General features: G+C 59.8%; 2 protein-coding genes across 4 annotated transcripts in view; both read left to right on the top strand.

The window, feature by feature from the left end:
• Positions 1-16,670, top strand: part of LOC125150411 (3-galactosyl-N-acetylglucosaminide 4-alpha-L-fucosyltransferase FUT3-like) — a 39,917-nt gene that overhangs the window by 12,105 nt on the left and 11,142 nt on the right. For 2 of the 3 annotated variants that reach the window (XM_047830348.1, XM_047830330.1), the window contains exons 3-7: positions 2,078-2,084; positions 2,877-2,882; positions 13,853-13,892; positions 13,995-14,076; positions 15,735-15,870. The gene's annotated coding sequence lies outside the window, so the exon portion shown is untranslated. Of the gene's footprint in view, positions 1-2,077; positions 2,085-2,876; positions 2,883-13,721; positions 13,893-13,989; positions 14,077-15,734; positions 15,871-16,670 lie in introns of those variants that run through there. The other variant, XM_047830339.1, reaches the window with a different exon arrangement.
• NDUFA11 (NADH:ubiquinone oxidoreductase subunit A11) lies at positions 52-5,920 on the top strand. The gene is made up of 4 exons (XM_047830391.1): positions 52-231; positions 4,086-4,178; positions 4,271-4,393; positions 5,739-5,920. Exons 1-4 carry the CDS (start codon positions 135-137, stop codon positions 5,849-5,851), a joined length of 426 nt encoding a protein of 141 aa, XP_047686347.1. The 5' UTR covers positions 52-134; the 3' UTR covers positions 5,852-5,920.

Genomic DNA, 16,670 nt, shown 5'->3' with positions numbered 1-16,670 from the left:
CGCTTGTTGTCGGCCCCTGCGCCCGAGAGGTTGCGCGCGCCGCCCAGGAAGTCTCGCGAGAACGAACGGCGGCGGCTGCCCTTGGGTGCGGGGAGACGGTCGGGTGTGCGGTGCGGGGCCAGGGGTTCGCGGTCATGGTGCAGACGCTTCTTCAGCAATACCGGGACATTCCCGATGGCACCGAGTGCCACCGCAAGACCTACGCCAGTACCACACTGAGTGGTGCCGCTGGTGAGCGCCGCCCGGGCCCCGAAGGCAGAGGGTGCCAGGAGGTCATGGAGTCGCTGGCGGCTGTCCGAGGGCGTCTTGGGGGGCTGGGGATCTCGCAGGTGGCGCATGGTTGTCACCCGGGTGCCTGCGGTGGCCCTGGGACGCTGGGGAGCTCTTGTATGAGATAGATTTTGTAGGCGTGTCAGACTAATTCAGAGGGCGCAGGAAGTCCTAGGGGGTCTGGAGCTGGGTATCTCACGGGGTGACACGTGGGCGTCGTGGGAATGTCTGGGGAGGCCATGAGGGACTCTTGTGTGAAGGGGGTCCGGCAGGGTTGGAGGGCACTGGGAAGTGGTACCTGTGACAGGCTCTGGGGTCGTCAGAAGCTGTTCCCGGGTGCTGGGATTTAGGGGTTATTGTTGAAGCTGTCACCAGGCTCCGGGGAAGCCGTTGAGTGGGAGAGGGCCGTTATCGGGATCAAGGGAGCTGGGGATTCATGAGACTTAACAGGGTTAAGTTGAGGTTATTTGGGGGCGGGGGGTGGATCGTGGGTCATTATCCTGGAGGGGGATGAGGTTTTCTTAGGGTCCAGGAGAGTGGGATGTGTAGGGATATCTGAAGCTTTAATTGGGACCACCAGAGGGGTCGTAGGGGTGCCGAGATCATAGATGCGGCGGGTCAGGGGATTCACAGCCCTAGCACTCCCTTGCAGGGGAGACCCCAGCGACTCACCTCTTCCAGGGTCCCTTTTGATGCTCAGTCTCTCTGAGATAAGTAGATAGGATGGTTTGGGCCACCTCCATGTCTCCAGCTCCTGAAACGAGGCCTGGCAGAAGTTGAGTCTCCCCCAGGCTACCATTTTCTGCGTGTTTAGTGAGATCAGCGGTTATCGTGCCCATTTCTCAGAGATGGACACTGAAGGACGGAGAGGTGTATTAACTTCCCTTCGGTCTTTTGGAGCCGGTGTGCAAATCCAGGTCTGCTGATCTGCTCCTGGGGGTGGCTGAGGCAAGGACTGTGCATGCAGGGTCCTTGTGGAGGGGTCTGAAGAGAGAGGGTCGAGGGGGAGTCCCTGCGGATGGGTTATGTGGAGTCTGCTCGAGTGGCGAGTCGTTGGGAAGGTGGAGGTGCATGGCGGGATCTCTGGGGTCCTTGAGAGAGGGGTGGGCGGTGTGGGGTTGGGTCACTGTAGGGGGAAGTTATTGGGGCACATTCTTTTTTTTGTTTTCTTTTTTTTTTTTTTTATTTGGGCGCATTCTTTTTTTTTTTTTTTTTTCAGCGTTTATTTATTTTTGGGACAGAGAGAGAGACAGAGCATGAACAGGGGAGGGGCAGAGAGAGAGGGAGACACAGAATCGGAAACAGGCTCCAGGCTCCGAGCCATCAGCCCAGAGCCCGACGCGGGGCTCGAACTCACGGACCGTGAGATCGTGACCTGGCTGAAGTCGGACGCTTAACCGACTGCACCACCCAGGCGCCCCAATTTGGGCACATTCTTAAGGGGCGATGCTGACATTGCGGGAGGCCTGGCCAAACTTGGTGGAGGCTCATGGTTGTGTCTAAAGGAAAATTAAAGCAGGAGAGGTCGTCTGAAGGGCATGTGGGGCCTTCAGGGCGAAGATTTGGGGGATTTTGAACCTGAGAAAGATATTAACGTTGGTGTTTGTGAATGGGAGTGCATGTGTTTGATCGCAAATGCGCGGGCCTTGGGGGTGGACTGGAGTCTCAGGAGGCTTTTGGGGGAGACTGAGCACTTTCCAGGAGTGGGGTGCTGAGTGAGCCAGGAGCCTCTGGAGGAGGGGGGTTGCTGGAGGGTCTTTTAGGGAGGGTGGGTGGAAACCTTTGACAGGGGCCCCAGATCAGGCAGTGTGTGTGTGTGTGTGTGTGTGTTGCTCACTATGCCCGCCTGCATGTTCACACTGGCCAACTCCATGCAACATACGGGACTTGGCTTCTGGATCCTTCCTTACCTCACCCTCCCTCATTCCCTGCCTCCCCTCAGCCCTCACTGAGAGAACACTCTTGTGTCCCATCTGGCTTTCCTGAGATGGTGAGCCCCTGGGGAGTGAATGAATGAATGAAGGCACCCAGTAACTCTTCTTTTTTTTTTAATGTTTATATTTTTTTTTGAGAGAGCAACAGAGCATGAGCGGGCGAGGGGCAGAGAGAGAGGGAGACACAGAACCCGAAACAGGCTCCAGGCCCTGAGCTGTCAGCACAGAGCCTGACGTGGGACTCGAACACACGAACCATGAGATCATGACCTGAGCCGAAGTCAGATGCTTAACCCACTGAGCCACCCAGACGCCCCTAGGCGTTCAGTAACTCTTTGGTATGGGTGATGGATGGATTAGGCTTCACAGTAACAGTGAATGAATGTATGAGTGAATGAAGGTACAGAGGAACCAAATGAATGAATGAGTGAACGAATGAATGAATGAATGAATGAATGAATGAATGTGGGCGCACAGTGAATGAATGTGTGTGTGCATTGTGTCTGGAGGTCACTGCTGGAGCAAGTGGGGGGGTCAGGAAGGGGGCCTTCAGTGGGGTGATGGGGGGCCGTGGAAAGGTCTGAGTCATTACAGATCCTCATGTGCTGGGGATCACAGGACCTGGGGAGGGGGGGCTGTGGCAGGTCACCCACCATGTTGGATGGTTGCTAGCAGAGAGTTGGGGCGGGGCAGTCTTTGACCCTGGGATAATCGGGGACAACTGGGTCACGCACTCCCAGTTCTAGGACTTCTGAGGGCTCCGGGGTGACGGGGGCACTGTCTGTGTGCGGCCTGGAATGTGAGCTGGCAAACAACAGTTCAGTTTTGCTGGGATGGGATAGGCTGGGCTGGCCCTGGAGGTCCCTATGGCAACTAGGCCAGGCTGGGGGTCTATAGGGAGAGGAGGGGTGTGTTGTCTGCCCTGAGCAGGGTCAGCTGGAAGTCGGGGAGCCCCGCGTTGGGCTGTTTCTGGTGACTCAGAGCCAGCCAGGTGGGCCTTGGTCTGCCTCCCACCGAGGAGGATCTGGTGAGGGCAGCTGCCCAAGGGCTTGCCTTGGCCTCGCCCCAGACCCGCACACCAGCCCAGGCCAGTGTTTGCTCAGGATGCCCACGGACGGGGCCTCTGTCCTCACCACCCACCCACTGCTCAGCTCCAGGCCCGGCCCCCGGCGGGCCCCTCATGCGTAAAAGCCAGTGTCGGGCAGGGAGGCCGGGGCGACAGCAGAGATGGAAAACCTGACCGGGTGGTGAGGCCGGGTGGGCGTGAGCGGCTGCCGAGCCAGCCAGGTGTGAGGGATGGCCCTAAGCCCAAGCCGCTAGCAGGGAGGGGGCCCCAGGGTGATGAGGGACAGGCCCAGGAGTCAGGTCTCTGCCAAGGAGGATCAGGCTGAGGAGCCCAGGGCCCCACAGGAGAGTGCAGCCTTGGGCGGGAGTGGGGAGCAGGGCCTGTGGGGTGCAGCTGTGGTGTCTGTGCTGACCCTGGAGGCCAGGGAGCGGCCCAGCCACTTAGGCCCCAGGCCTGTTCTCCTGTCCATTGCACGCTGGGCCGGTGCGCCATGGAGGGTGAGGGGTCAGGCCTTGCGGAGGGGGGCCTGGGGTGCAGAGGTGGGGCTGAGAGCCCAGGTTCTGGAACAGCAGACAGGGCTGGAATCCCACCTTGGCTGCTCAGCAGCTGTGGGGCCCCGGGTGAACCCCAGAACAGTCCCTTCCTGGGCAGGGGGGTTGGTTGGGGGGTTGCTAGGAGCCTCCTTGAGGGTGCTGTGGGGACCGAGGGACAGAGGGTTTCTCTGATAGCAGGGGGGACTGCCCCCAGCCAGGGCCGCATCTCGCCTCGGTGCCCAGGCCCTGGTGCCACACACCTCACCCGCTCTGGTCCCGCAGGCCTGATCTTCTCCGCCTACAGTGTCACGCTGCAGCCGCCAGATTCCTTCCTGGAGGGAGTGGCGAGGACAGGGCGATACACATTTACTGCAGGTAAGCGAGCCTTGGCTTCTCCTTGGGGGCCCTCCTGGCACTGGCCCCTGGGCCCTGACTCGGCGCCCGCCCCCCCGCTGCCACCCCGACAGCTGCCATCGGTGCCATATTTGGCCTCACCTCCTGCATCAGTGCCCAGGTCCGAGAGAAGCCCGACGACCCCCTCAACTACTTCATCGGAGGCTGTGCCGGAGGCCTGACCCTGGGAGCGCGCAGTGAGTGAGCCCCCCGCCCCTTACCTCCGCTGACCACCACCCCCCGTTCTGTCCTGGACCAGGGGCCAGCTGTGTGGAGTGCTCGCCCCAGCAGAGGAGAGGGGCTGCCCCAGGAAACCTTCCAGGGCTTTTGACCCTCCGCCACCGGCCAGTTCAGTAATAGTAAGGGCAGCTGCTTCAGCACCTACCGCATGTGTACCTGACCGAGCCCTTACACCCTCCTGTGGCTCCCTGCGACATTCAGCGTGGCCCATAAGGCCCTGCACAATCTGCCCCGTCCCCTCCCTGCCCCCGCCGCCTCCCTCTTTCCCCTTTGCTCACTCTCTACGAGCCACGTGAGCCTCCTTGCTGGTCCTCCAAGCCAGGCCAGGTCCTGCCCCAGGGCCTTTGCATGTGCTCTGTCCCCTTCCTGGAGTGCTGTTCGCCCAGGTGTCAGCGCAGCCCCCTCTGTGTATGATCTGGAACCCCCACTGCCCTCATTTCCACATCCCCTTCCTCTGCTGCAGCTTGTCAGAGAACACGAGGTCACTGCCTGTCTCTGCCACCACCCCACAAGCATAGAGAGGGTGCATGGTCCTTGTGTTGCTGTCCCTCTCCCAGCACCCAGAGCCCTGACTGACCAGACACCCAGCCCTCCAGGGGACTTCCACTCACCATCCCTTCTAGAGATGCAGGAAGGGAGGCTCAGAGAGGGGGCTTGGGTGGCCCGAGGTCACCTGGGAACCAGCAGAGGTGCCTCCCTAGTGGGAAGGCAGGCCGGGGCCCCACGCCAGCCTGGCACAGTGGAGCTGCCCAGGCCGGGAAGCAGACAGTGCTCTCTCCACCTCCCGTAGCCCTGGCCCACCAGCCTGCCAGTGCTTGGTGGAACGTTCCAGTCAGGCAGAGGGCGGGCACCGTGGAGGAAGGCCCATGCATCCTAGCCTTTGCTTTAAGACCTTGGGTAAGGTCGGGTGTGACGTGCACCCCCAGCCTGCCGTAGGGGTGAGCCCTGCACACAGCAAGCAGACCTCCCTCCCCAGCGACGGCTCTCGGGCAAGCAGGGGCATTCTGTCCCCTTCCGTTCCCGGTCCGCAGAGCAGGTACAGGGCCCGGGCCCTGTGGCCGGGGCACAGGCTGAGACTCGACAAAGCGCCGTCCCCTCGGGTGCCCCACCCCTGGACCCGACAGCCTAGATCCCTTCTTGCCTCCGTTTCCGGGTTTCCGCGCACGTCTTCAAAGTCAAGGGGTCACGCGACTTAATCCTCAAGGAGCCCTCAGCCTCAAGGGAAGGACATGCTCTTGGGCCCCCTGGGTGGCTGCAGGTGAGCCCCACGTGCGACTGACGCCACCCTCCCGACTCTGGCAGCTCACAGCTATGGGATCGGAGCCGCCGCGTGCGCGTACATGGGCACGATCGCCGCGTTGGTCAAGATGGGCCAGCTGGAGGGCTGGAAGGTGTTTGCAGCACCCAAGGTGTGAGCCCCGCTGCCTCCCGGGTCCCCGGCCAGGTTGAAATGCGACGAGAAATAAATTCTGTGCATACTGGTGTGTGTGAGTCTCCCGCCCCTCCTCCCCTGGCGTCTGCGATGTAGCCCCGTCTCGGGAGGGCAGGGCGGCAGTGACACCCCAGCAGCAGCCCAGCAAGGGAGCAGGAGATACGGCATCTGGGTTTGTTCTGACAGGGCCCACGGTGCCAGCTGGGCCCTAAACACAGGGCATCTGGGGGTGGGAGCTGGGCACCACCACCCACGGCCCCCCCCTGTGCCCCCACACACAGGTCACGGGCCATCCCCTCTCTGGGCACCATGGGGTGGACACACCCAGGGCCCACGCACAGCCTGACTCCAAATTCCTTGGCATTGGAGCGGAGCACCCCAGACGGGCTGACCCAGGAGCTTTGTCTCCATGTGACAGGTGGGTGACAGGCCACCAGGAGCCTGCAAAGCAGGGGCGCATGGCAGGAACGAGAGAAAAGAATCCTGATCCTCGCCCGCCGCCGCCTGTCAGGCCCAGTGATTTAGGCAGCTGCAGAATGTTGGCACGGCCCTGGCCCCCCGCTCTCTGCAGGCCTGGGTCTGGCTCTGCTTCCTGGCAGCTGGAAAGGGAGGCTTGCTCCAACATGTCAAGGTGGACCATAAATTAGGGCTCTCGGGGCCCTACCCCGGGGAGCAGGGGTATGCACGGGCAGCGATTGGGTCCTGGCGGGGTCTGGGCCCTGAGTCCCCATCCTCGCCCATATCTGGCCCCGTCCCTCCTGCTTTCTCTCCAGCCCACCCTGGCGCCAACATGGTTGGAAGCCAGACTTGGAGCCTTGCTTTCCTCTGTCTACCCCCGGGGTAGTCACTCAGCCAGGTGTTGGGCAGCTAAAATTAGTGTGCAGAGCCCAGGCCCTGCTGGCATTGCCACCGCTGTTCTGTCATTACCCCGCAGCCACTCTGGGTCTCCTGCCAGAGTGGGCACAGGCACCAGCCCAGGGGTGCGTCCGGGCCTGAGAAAGGCTGGAGGCTCCCCCCACCCGTGGGCCGGGAGAAGGGGGGCCTGCCGAGCCCTGAGAGCACTCGGGTCCCAGACCCATGTCAGAGTCACAGCTCGCAGTTCTTTACTGGGTCTGTCCTCCGTGGCAAGCGGGGACGACAGGGTCCCTCCCTCAGCAGTGTTCAGGGGCAACGGAGTAACTTAGTTTCCAAGGACCTGGTGCTGCCGGTGGGGCCTGTGGTCACTGAGGGCTGGACCAGGGGGACCTGGTCAGGGCCGTGCCTTTGGTGACTTCTCAGCCGCCCAGGCCTCCCCTCCCTGTACATCCTTCCTCAGTCCCCTGGCTCTTTGCGAAGCCCAAGCCCCAGAGGGAAAGGGAAGACTCCCAGCCAGCCAGTCCCTTCCTACCTCCCAGCCTCAGTTTCCCCTTTAGTTGGCTTAGACCAGGGCTGTGCTCGGCACCTACTCAGCCCTCTCTGGGTTGGCTGGCTGGCTGCCAGTGTTGGAGGGGGCCTCTGCCAGGGCCCCCAGAATGGAGCAGGAGAGAGCAGCTGCCTGCGGGGCTCCAGGGAGCCCCCAAACCCAGACCCCCTTGCCCATAAACATTTATGAGGCTGTGAGGGACTGACATCATCCTGCCCCCCACACAGACCCCATGGGGATGGCCCTTGTTTATAGCATCCAGCCCCCCGCCCCCTCCCCAACACACACCTTTGCCTGGGACACCACCTCCAGCCCCAGCAGCCCCTGCTCGGGGCAGTGAAGGACCTTTCCAGAGAAGAGCGGTCCCCTGCCCCCATCCCAAGCTTGATGAAGCCATTTCCAGCCCCAAGCAGTCTGGTCTGGAACCAAGAACTCAGAAAGGGCCTGGGGGCGAGGGAGGTGGAGGGAGAGTCTGAAGATCCAAGGATGAAGAGGTCCTGTGAGATGTGCTCGAGAGGGAAGGGCGTTCTGCGCAGATGGCAGCCTGATCCGCAGGCGGCACGGCCAGTGCGTGATCAAGGAGGGGGTCGTGTTCCCACCAGGGCAGACCTCTGGGGCAGTGGGACACACACTCCCCAAAGACCCCCTCCCTGGAGGCACACCGCCCAGTGGGAGCAAGTCTGCAAGGGCTGCCTCAGCCCTGCAGGCTCAGCCGGGGGTCTCGGCCAAGAAACCGGGAGCGGCTTAAATGAGACAAAGGAGCCTGCGAGAGCCTCTCCCAGCCGCCGGGAAGGCTCCGTTGGTACTCTTAGCCCATCTAATCCTTGCAGCAGCCCTCAGAGGGAGCTCTCACTGGTCCTGTTTTACAGATGAGGAAACCGAGGCCCAGAGAGCAGGCCCGGCTCACAGCAGGCACGTGGCGTTAGTTCTGTGGTTATTACTAGCTGTTGTTGGGCAACGTGTCTCCGAAACACTTCCCAAGCGGTCGTGATTGGGGTACAAGCAACCCAGTGGGACAAGGCCAAGTGATCTCGAAAGCAACACTCCCCACCGATTCCTTTAAAAAGCTATGTTGGTGGGACGCCTGGGTGGCTCAGTCGGTTGAACGTCCAACTTCGGCTCGCGTCATGATCTCGCGTTCTGTGGGTTCGAGCCCCGCGTCGGGCTCCGTGCTGACAGCTCGGAGCCTGGAGCCGGCTTCGGATTCTGTGTCTCCTTCTCTCTCTGCCCCTCCCCCGCTCATGCTCTCTCTGTCAGAAATAAATAAAACATAAAAAAATAATAATTTAAAAAGCTATGTTGGATGTGGGCTGGGGGTACCTTTTGGTCCGGGGTGGGACATACCAGTCTATCTTTTGAGAGGGGCCCATAGGGCCTGAGGGGCTAATTCTTTCTCCCTCTCACCCCTTTGTGAGTCCACAGTCTTGTTTGTTTGTTTGTTTTTAATAATTTATTTATCAGCGGGGAGAGCGCAGGCAGGCCAACAGCAGTGAGCCTGATGCAGGGCTTGAACTCACGAACTGAGAGATCATGACCCGGGCTGAAGTCTGACGCTCAACCGACTGAGCCCCCCAGGTGCCAGAGTCTGCAGTCTCGAGATCCACTCTGGATCTCCAGGACCCCAAGCAGGGGCCAGCCCCCATCATCACCCTCCTGCAACAGCACACTGTCCTCCCCCCACGATGTCTTCTCCGAAGCAGCCACCAGAGGGTGGCCATGAGCATCCGAATCCTACCCTCTGCCCACAGTCCTCCAGGGCTCCCACCTCCCTCGGAGTCAAAGTCTGAGGCCCACAAGGCCCTGCGTGACCTGCCTGTCCCCTCCCTACCTTCCCCTCCTCCCTCTCCTTGCCCTCTCTGCTCGCTGTTCCTGCAACACGCCAGGCCCAGGGCTGCCCCAGGACCATTGCTCTGCTGTGCCGTCTGCCTGGAACCCTCTTCCCCCACGTGTCCCCACAGCTACCCCCTCACTTCCTTCGGTTCTCAGCTCAAATGTTGCCTCCTCACTGAGGCCTCCCCGAATCCCCACACACACTTTACCCTCTTCTAGTCTTTGCCCATACCGCTTCGAAGCTTCTAGATCCCACATCATCATCATCATCATCATCACGTGTATTGTTTAATGGGCTGTGTATCTCCTTGAGGGACTTACCCTGGCTGTCACACCCTTGGGTCAACAACCAGCCTAGGAACACAGCAGGACTCCATAAATGTGTGGCCCAGCCCTGCTTCCTGAGTGCCAGCCCTGGTCAGGGTCCCGTTCACTACACCCCCATTCGATGACAGCTGTGGGGGGCGGGGCAAGAGAAACCATCCATACCCAAATCTCAAGTCAAGACTCAAAATTCACTTACACGTATTGACTGAGAACTTGCGTGTGCCATGCACGGTTTGGGGCCTGGGTGGGGGTCACATCAACCAACAACACCAATGACCTCGCTCCTTGCCGGGGGGGGCCAAAGCCTGGTCTTGAAGGGAAAAAAGAGGAAAAGAGCAGTTTTTTTTAAATGAGCAAACAGGCAAGCATGTTTTACACAGAACTGTGCTCGAGAGAGAGAGAGAGAGATCATGCTGACACAAAAGGCAGGAAGGGGGGGGAGGTCTCTTTAGCTAAGGGTGCTCAGGGAGCTCCCAGAAGAAAGCAGCCTTGGGGTGCTGTGGAGGAAGGGTGTTCCAGGCAGAGGGAACAGAGACGGTGGAGGTCCTGAGGCTGGGTCGAGCCCGGTGCACTGCCCCAGTAACAGCTAGGAGGCCATGCAGCAGGGGGCGATGCACCATGGGGTCGTCGTGAAGGGAGGAGAGGGGCCAAAGTCAGGTCATGTTTCCCAGGTGGGACACAGCAAGTCAAGGCCGAGATTGCCGTCCAGGGGGTCCTGCCTCCTAGGATACCAGGAAATCCGTCCTGCCATTTCTCTTGTCCTGGCAAAGACCCCACCCAGAGCCGCGCCCGCCCATGTGAACACACCCAAAAGGGCTGCCCTGGGAGGGGGAGCCTGAGCCCTGAATGCCTTGGGGCATCAGACAGCTGTGCCCATAGGTCCTCATCATGGAGGGGCGGGTGGGGATCTTCCGACTGGGTTCTGGTGGGGAGCCTCAGCCAATGTCCCCACCTCAAAGCCTAAAGCCAGGCTGGTCCCCTCACTTCAGGGGTTTCCAAGTCAGGGGCAGAACTTGCCCCCCCAAAACCCCTGTCTGGCTTGACATCCAGGGCTCGGAACACAGCAGAGCCCCCCCAGTTCTGTGGATACAAGGCAGCCACAGCCAGAGGGTGGCTTTGCTGGTGGGGAAACTGAGGCACAGAACAGTCACCACCCCCCCGAGACGTCTCGCGGTTCCCCTGCAGTTATCCCTCGCCCTTTACTCCAGTCCTCCTCGGATTGGGCAGCTCCCAGCCCCGTGTGGGGTCCCTCCTCAGAGCCAGCCAAGCGGCCTGGGGGCTTCACAGAGGGCTGGGTGGTCGGCCCCAGCTCAGCCCCAGCTCAGCCCCTCTCTCGCACCTCCAGGAGCCCCGCTGGGCTCTAAGCATTCCCTGAACCGGGGGAGGAAAGGTGTGAGCCAGGCCAAGGCTCTGGGGGGGACCAGACAGGCGGGCGGGAGGGCTCTCAGCCCAGTTGGAGGGGAGACCCATGGCCCGGCCTAAAGTTCTGCCTCCTTTCTGAGAAACCCATCCAAATGCTTTTATCTTACTATTCCCCCCCACCCCCCCCCCACACCCCCCCCCCACAGCAGCCTTGCTACAGTTTCTTTTTTTCAATAGGTAAAACCGACAGAAGCCACAGAATTTACAACATGCCAAAGGGTGTTCCAAAAAAATACCTCTCTCCCCAGCCGCCACCCCCCCCCCCCACACACACACACCCTGCCGCCCTCCCCAGAGGCCGCCAGCCCAGTTTCTGGTTTCTCCTTCCAGCAATGTTCCCTGCCGAGGCAAACGTGTCTGTATATTTTCTTTTCCTCCCCCAGCGAGTAGATTGCACCGCCCCTGCTGTTTCGTAGACCCGAGTCTGGTTCCCTGATGGTAGCACATCTTGGATTTCGTCCTGCACAGTAAAGACTCGGGCGTCTTGCTTTTAACGGCTGCATAATATTTCATCCTGTGACTGCGTCGTCATCCCCTTCAAAGGACGTTCCTTGCTTCCCAGGTTTTTGCTACTGGCCCTAGTGCAGAGTTCAAGGAGCGCCTGTTACGTGTACGCTTTGCATGTTGGTGAATACAGCCGCCCGCTTCCCGAACTTGTTTAAATTAACGAACTTTCTTTTCTAGAGCAGCTTTAAGTTTGCAGAAGAAGCCAGTAGAGGGCAGGGAGTTCCTCTCTACCAACTCCCCTCCCACAAGCACACACACGCACACACAGTGGCCCCTTTTGCAGTCTTGCATTACTGTGATACCTTTGTTACAACTCACGGACCTGTATTGATACGTTGTTATCAACGAAAGTTCAGAGTGGACAGGCAGTTCCCTGGTGGTGACGTGCATTCATTCATTGGGTCTGGCCAAATGCATCATGGCAGGTAGCCACCTTTGCGGGATCGCGCAGCGTTGTCTCACTGCCCCCCCCCCCCAGATCGTCCGGGCTCTGTCCCTTCATCCTTTCCCACCCGCCCCCGCCGCGGCAGACAGTGACCTTTTCACTGTCTGCACAGCTTTGCTTTTCCAGAATGTCACAGAGTTGGAATCATACAGTGTGTAGCCTTTTCAGGCCGACTGCCTTCTAGGGATAGGCACGTAAGTTTCCTCCATGTCTTTTTGTGGCTCAATGGCTCGTTTCTTTTTAGCGTTGAATGACATTCCGTTGTCTGGATGTCTCACAGTTTGCCCACTCGCCTACGGAAGGACGTTCCGGGTTGCTTCCGAGTTTTGACAATTACGACTGAGGCTGCCACAAACATCCGTGTGCAGGTTTTTGCGTGGACATAAGCTTTCAACTCCTTCGGGTAAATACCGGGGTGGGGTGTGCAGTTGCTGGATCGGAAGAAACGTCGCTCTGTGTCCTTGCCAGCATTTGGGGTTGTCAGAGCTCCAGATCTTGGCCGTCGCAATAGGTGTGTGCAGCGGTATCTTGTCTAAATGTTTAAATAACCATTTGCGGGGGCGCCCGGGCGGCTCAGCGGGTCAAGCGTCCGACTTCGGCTCAGGTCGTGATCTCATGGCGCCTGAGTTCGAGACCCGCGTCGGGCTCTGTGCTGACAGCTCAGAGCCTGGAGCCCGCTTTGGATTCTGTGTCTCCCTTTCTCCCTCGCTCACACTCTGTCTGTCTGTCTGTCTCTCTCTCTCTCTCAAAAACGAATAAATGTTACAAAAAATTTTTTAATAAATAATCATTTGCTGATGCCTCCTTCCGGGAGCCAGGCACGGTCCCGATACCTTTAACATGATTTCGCTGCAATTCAGCCTAGGAAGGATGTGCTGTTACCCCGGTGCTGGAGAGACCAAGGCTCAGAGAGGGATAGCTGCTTGCCCGGGGTCTTACAGCAAATGAGGGTAGGGCCAGGGCCTTGTGGCTGATTCCAGAGCACTTCTGCCTGCAGTGTCCCAGGCCCCGTGCTGGGCACTGGGGACACAGTAGTGACCAAGGTAGATCCCGTCTAGTGGGTCTGGACCCTCCCAAGGCTCACAGTTTAGTAGGGGAGACAGACATGTGACCGGGCAGTTCCAACTCAGGCTGACTAGGACTGTAATGGGGTTGCACAGGCAGAGGACGACCCAGAGGAGCCACCTGGCCTGGGTGTGCAGGGAGGCTTCCTGGAGGAGGGGGTGCTGAAGCATGCAGAGGAGCTTCCCAGGAGAAGGGGAAAAGAGCGACGCAGGCAGGAGGAACAGCATGGAGGGTGGCTCAGAAGAAAGAAAGGGCCGTAAGCCAAGAGCACAGGCTCCGGGCACGGGAGAGTCCCGGTTTCCTACCCCACGGGTAGCCATTCAGCCCCTTCCCTGGGCCTCGGTTTCTGCTCTTCAGCAAGGCTGTGGGGATTCAGTAAACCCCCATGGGTAGCACACTCAGCTGGGGCTGGTCCGTGGCGAGCCAGAGGGTGGGAGGAAGCCAGGAGAGCCAGAACAGCCCTCACCCCTGGCCCAGGAGGACCCCGCCTGGAGGAGGAGGGGGACAGGTGGAGGGAATAGAGAAAAGCAGCAGACATACAGCCCCGGGTCTCCCGTCTCCACGTAAAAGGAAATGGCAGGGTGTGGGTGGGGGTCCGCTTCCTGCCCCTGAATGCCCCCCCCGCCCCCCCCTGCCCCCACTCACTCTCTGGCTCCCATTAGTGAGGCCACCTGCTGCGGGGGCCTCGGTCCCAGGCATTCCCCTGCCCACACTCTGCCCCAGTGACCACCATTAACAATGAATAATGAGCCAGAGCAGGTGGGACCCGGAGGCCTCGGAGTGTGGACAGAGAACCCCCCCCCACCTCGGACCCCTCTCCATCCCACTCCCTCCCGCCCTCTTCTCCAGCCCCTGGGAAACTCATCAGAGGTCCCTTTGCTGAGAGGCCATCCGAGCACCTTCTGTGGCTTCTATTCAGCCTCCTCATTACCTGCCTGCCCTCCCCGGACGCCCGTTGCCCTGCCAGCTAAAGTCGTCAGACTAAGCAAACAAGAATACAGATGGCCGGTTAAGTTTAAACCTCAGGTAAACAATGAACAACATTTTACTGCATGTTAGCATCCGTCCCATCCAATCTGTGGGACACACTTACACTAAAACATGATCCATTGTTTCTCCGAAGTTCAGATTCAGCTGGATGCCATCTGGGAGCCTTTCCTAATCCCATCTGGATGGATAACGGGCCTCAGTTGTCCTTCCTGCATTATGGGTGAGTCCCCATTGACCAGTCAGAGGGACCCTGCCCCCAGGGCATGCCGGGGGGGGGGGGGGGGCGGCTCATGTCAGCTGTGTCCTCCGCTTAGATGCTGGCCTTGAGGCTCCAGGGGGGGCCCGGTAGGATGGGAGAGATTGAGGCCACAGCTACCTGTCAACTGCAATGGATGTGTCGTAATTTGGGTGCTGGAGCTGTCACTCAGGTGAGGTCCCTGGGGGAGAGGAAAGGAGGGGCCGCACGCGGCCTCCAGCAAGTAGCCACCGAGTGAGGTCTGTTATCTCCCCGACCTTCCACACAGCCCCGATGGTGCGGGCGCAGTCCCCGAATCCCAGCTCTGGCCCTTGCAAGTGCTAGGACTTTGAACCAAGCGTTCTCCCTGCGCCTCAGTCTCCTCGCCTGTCGTATGGGGACACCACCACTGCTGCCACCCGGACCCAACCATCGGGGCCGTTGAGAGGATGAAATGCATTCACATATTCGAGGAGCCTGTCCTGGCACAACGCTGGCCCTCACTTAAGTGATGGCCTGTTCTGGCTTCTCTCCCGGTCCCAGAGGGAGGGGCTGAGCGGGAATCAGAGGCTAATTTTAGCTCTGATGACACCCCCTGGCCGCCTGCCTTGTCCAAACATCCTCAGCCAAGCGTGTAGGTTCAGAGCATCCCTCCCCAACCTCTGACATCCAAGGAGCCTGTTTATTCGTTCCTGTTGGCCAAACCATTCCTTGCCTGCCTGCGCCTGCCGTCCGGGCACCATCCCCATGTCGCCTGCCCTGTGTCACCCAGGGTCAGGGACATCTCACCTGCAGGCCGCCTGGAGATGGCCAGCGGCAGGGCAGTCAGGGTGGGGGGCAAGGAAGAGGATGGGCGAGGGTCACTCCCGCCCCAAAGTCCAGCGTCCCCCAGAGGCTTCATTTGTCATTTCCCAAGTAAGATCCCCAACTTATGTCCGTGTCGACTCAGATGCTGTAATTCATCCAGGACCTGCTTCCCGAGTACCTACTGGGGACCCAGAGGCTGTCCCCACAGGGCTCCTGGTCTTGGGCGGGAGGCAAGGACGAGCCAGGAAACAGGAGAATGCTCTGGTGGTGCTTAGTACTTTCCATTCATTTGTTCGTTCGTTGGTTGGTTCATTCATTCATTCATTCATTCACTCATCCATTCATCCAAGGCATGTTTATTGAGGCCCTCCTGTGTGTCGGCCACCGTTCAAGGTGCTGGGACTCAGCAGGAAGGAAACAAAGCAGGCCAGGATCCCTCCTGGAGCTGACATTCTGGTGGGAGAGAGGCAGGAGCAAATGATATAAATAAGTCAAATGCATGGCTCAGTGAAATGGTGGTAATTGTGGTGGAGGAAAAGAAAGCAGGAGAGGGGTCGGGGAGTGCTGGCGGGGGCAGACGGAAAGACAGCGATTCAAGGGAGCCACATTTGAGGAAGCCATATGGGTATTGGGGAAAGAGTTCCAAGCTGAGGGAATAAATAGCACATGCAAAGGTCCTGGGGTATGACGAGTGAGGAGGCACGTGGGGAGACGCAGCAGGACCTGGGCCAGGCTTTGCCCCCGAGACCGATGACAGCCCCTGGAGGGTCTTGAGCAGAGGACGGATGAGATGTCGCCTGAAATTTCACCATCCGGCTCTACCTTTATTTTCGCAGGCCAAGTCCTCGACCCGGCACCCTCCAGCTCGAGGGGAGGGCTGGGGTCGCAGCTGGGCCGGGGAGCCCGAGTGGCTGCAGGTGGAGTCCCACTGTCGGTTAGGTCTTCCTGGCCAGGAACATTCGGAGAGCCAGGGTAAGGGGGGAACGGCCGCCCGCCGGAGCAGGCCGGGGGGCTGGGGGGGGGGGGCGGAGGCAGGGCAAATTCTGGGCACATCCTCTGCACGTGGCGTCTCTACCTCCGCCCTGCGGGGCCAGGCCCGGTGCCCGGGTCGCTGGCATTCCTGGCTCAGGTTTCCGCCAGTGGAGGGACAGGTGTCTTAGAATGCTGGCTGGAAGACATCCTCCAAAAACAAACAAAATCTACGCTTTCCTGTCTCCTTGTCCCAACAGATCTCTGAACCATTCTCCGTCTTGCAAAACACCTTCGTTGGCTTTTCTGACTCTAAAGCCGCCACACACGAGCTCCCACAAAACCTTCCCAGAGCGAGAGGGGGGTAAAAGGGCCCTTTGTTCCCCAGCCCCCAGTATTCCCTGGAATTTTCTGTCTCCCGACACCGGGCGGCAGGGATGCACCTAGGCGCTATTGTTTCTTCGCGCACGGTTTTGCAACGGCTTTTTTCCACTCGACAATAGAGGGCCCCACAGCTTTTATTTCCAGAAATCGGAAAATGAAGCGTGTCCAGCCCCCGCCTCCTCACCCACCGCACGCTGAAATTTAAGCCACGTGAACCGGGAAGGCCAGGGTGCCAGAGGAGGGCGCAGCCCGACGGGCCGGGGGGCCGGGGTGCAGAAAGGCGGAGGGGGGTGGGCAGCACAGGGATGCCAGGTTTCTGTCACCTTGCACTCCCCCCGCCCCCGCAGAGCAGCCCCCAGCCCCTGACAAGGGGCAGGAGGAGGCTGCGTTCTTGAGAATATCATCGGAGGGGGAAACTG

The sequence above is a fragment of the Prionailurus viverrinus genome, chromosome A2 (genome assembly GCF_022837055.1).
Source record: "Prionailurus viverrinus isolate Anna chromosome A2, UM_Priviv_1.0, whole genome shotgun sequence".
NCBI classification, from domain to species: domain Eukaryota; kingdom Metazoa; phylum Chordata; class Mammalia; order Carnivora; family Felidae; genus Prionailurus; species Prionailurus viverrinus.
This window is presented reverse-complemented; position numbering and strand designations above follow the sequence as displayed.

Excerpts from the sequence above, each read along its gene's own strand:
- NDUFA11 (XM_047830391.1), top strand. The coding sequence starts at position 135 with ATGGTGCAGACGCTTCTTCAGCAATACCGGGACATTCCCGATGGCACC. Across the intron at positions 232-4,085 it reads CACACTGAGTGGTGCCGCTG|GCCTGATCTTCTCCGCCTAC; the intron begins GTGAGCGCCGCC and ends CTGGTCCCGCAG. Across the intron at positions 4,179-4,270 it reads GCGATACACATTTACTGCAG|CTGCCATCGGTGCCATATTT; the intron begins GTAAGCGAGCCT and ends CCACCCCGACAG.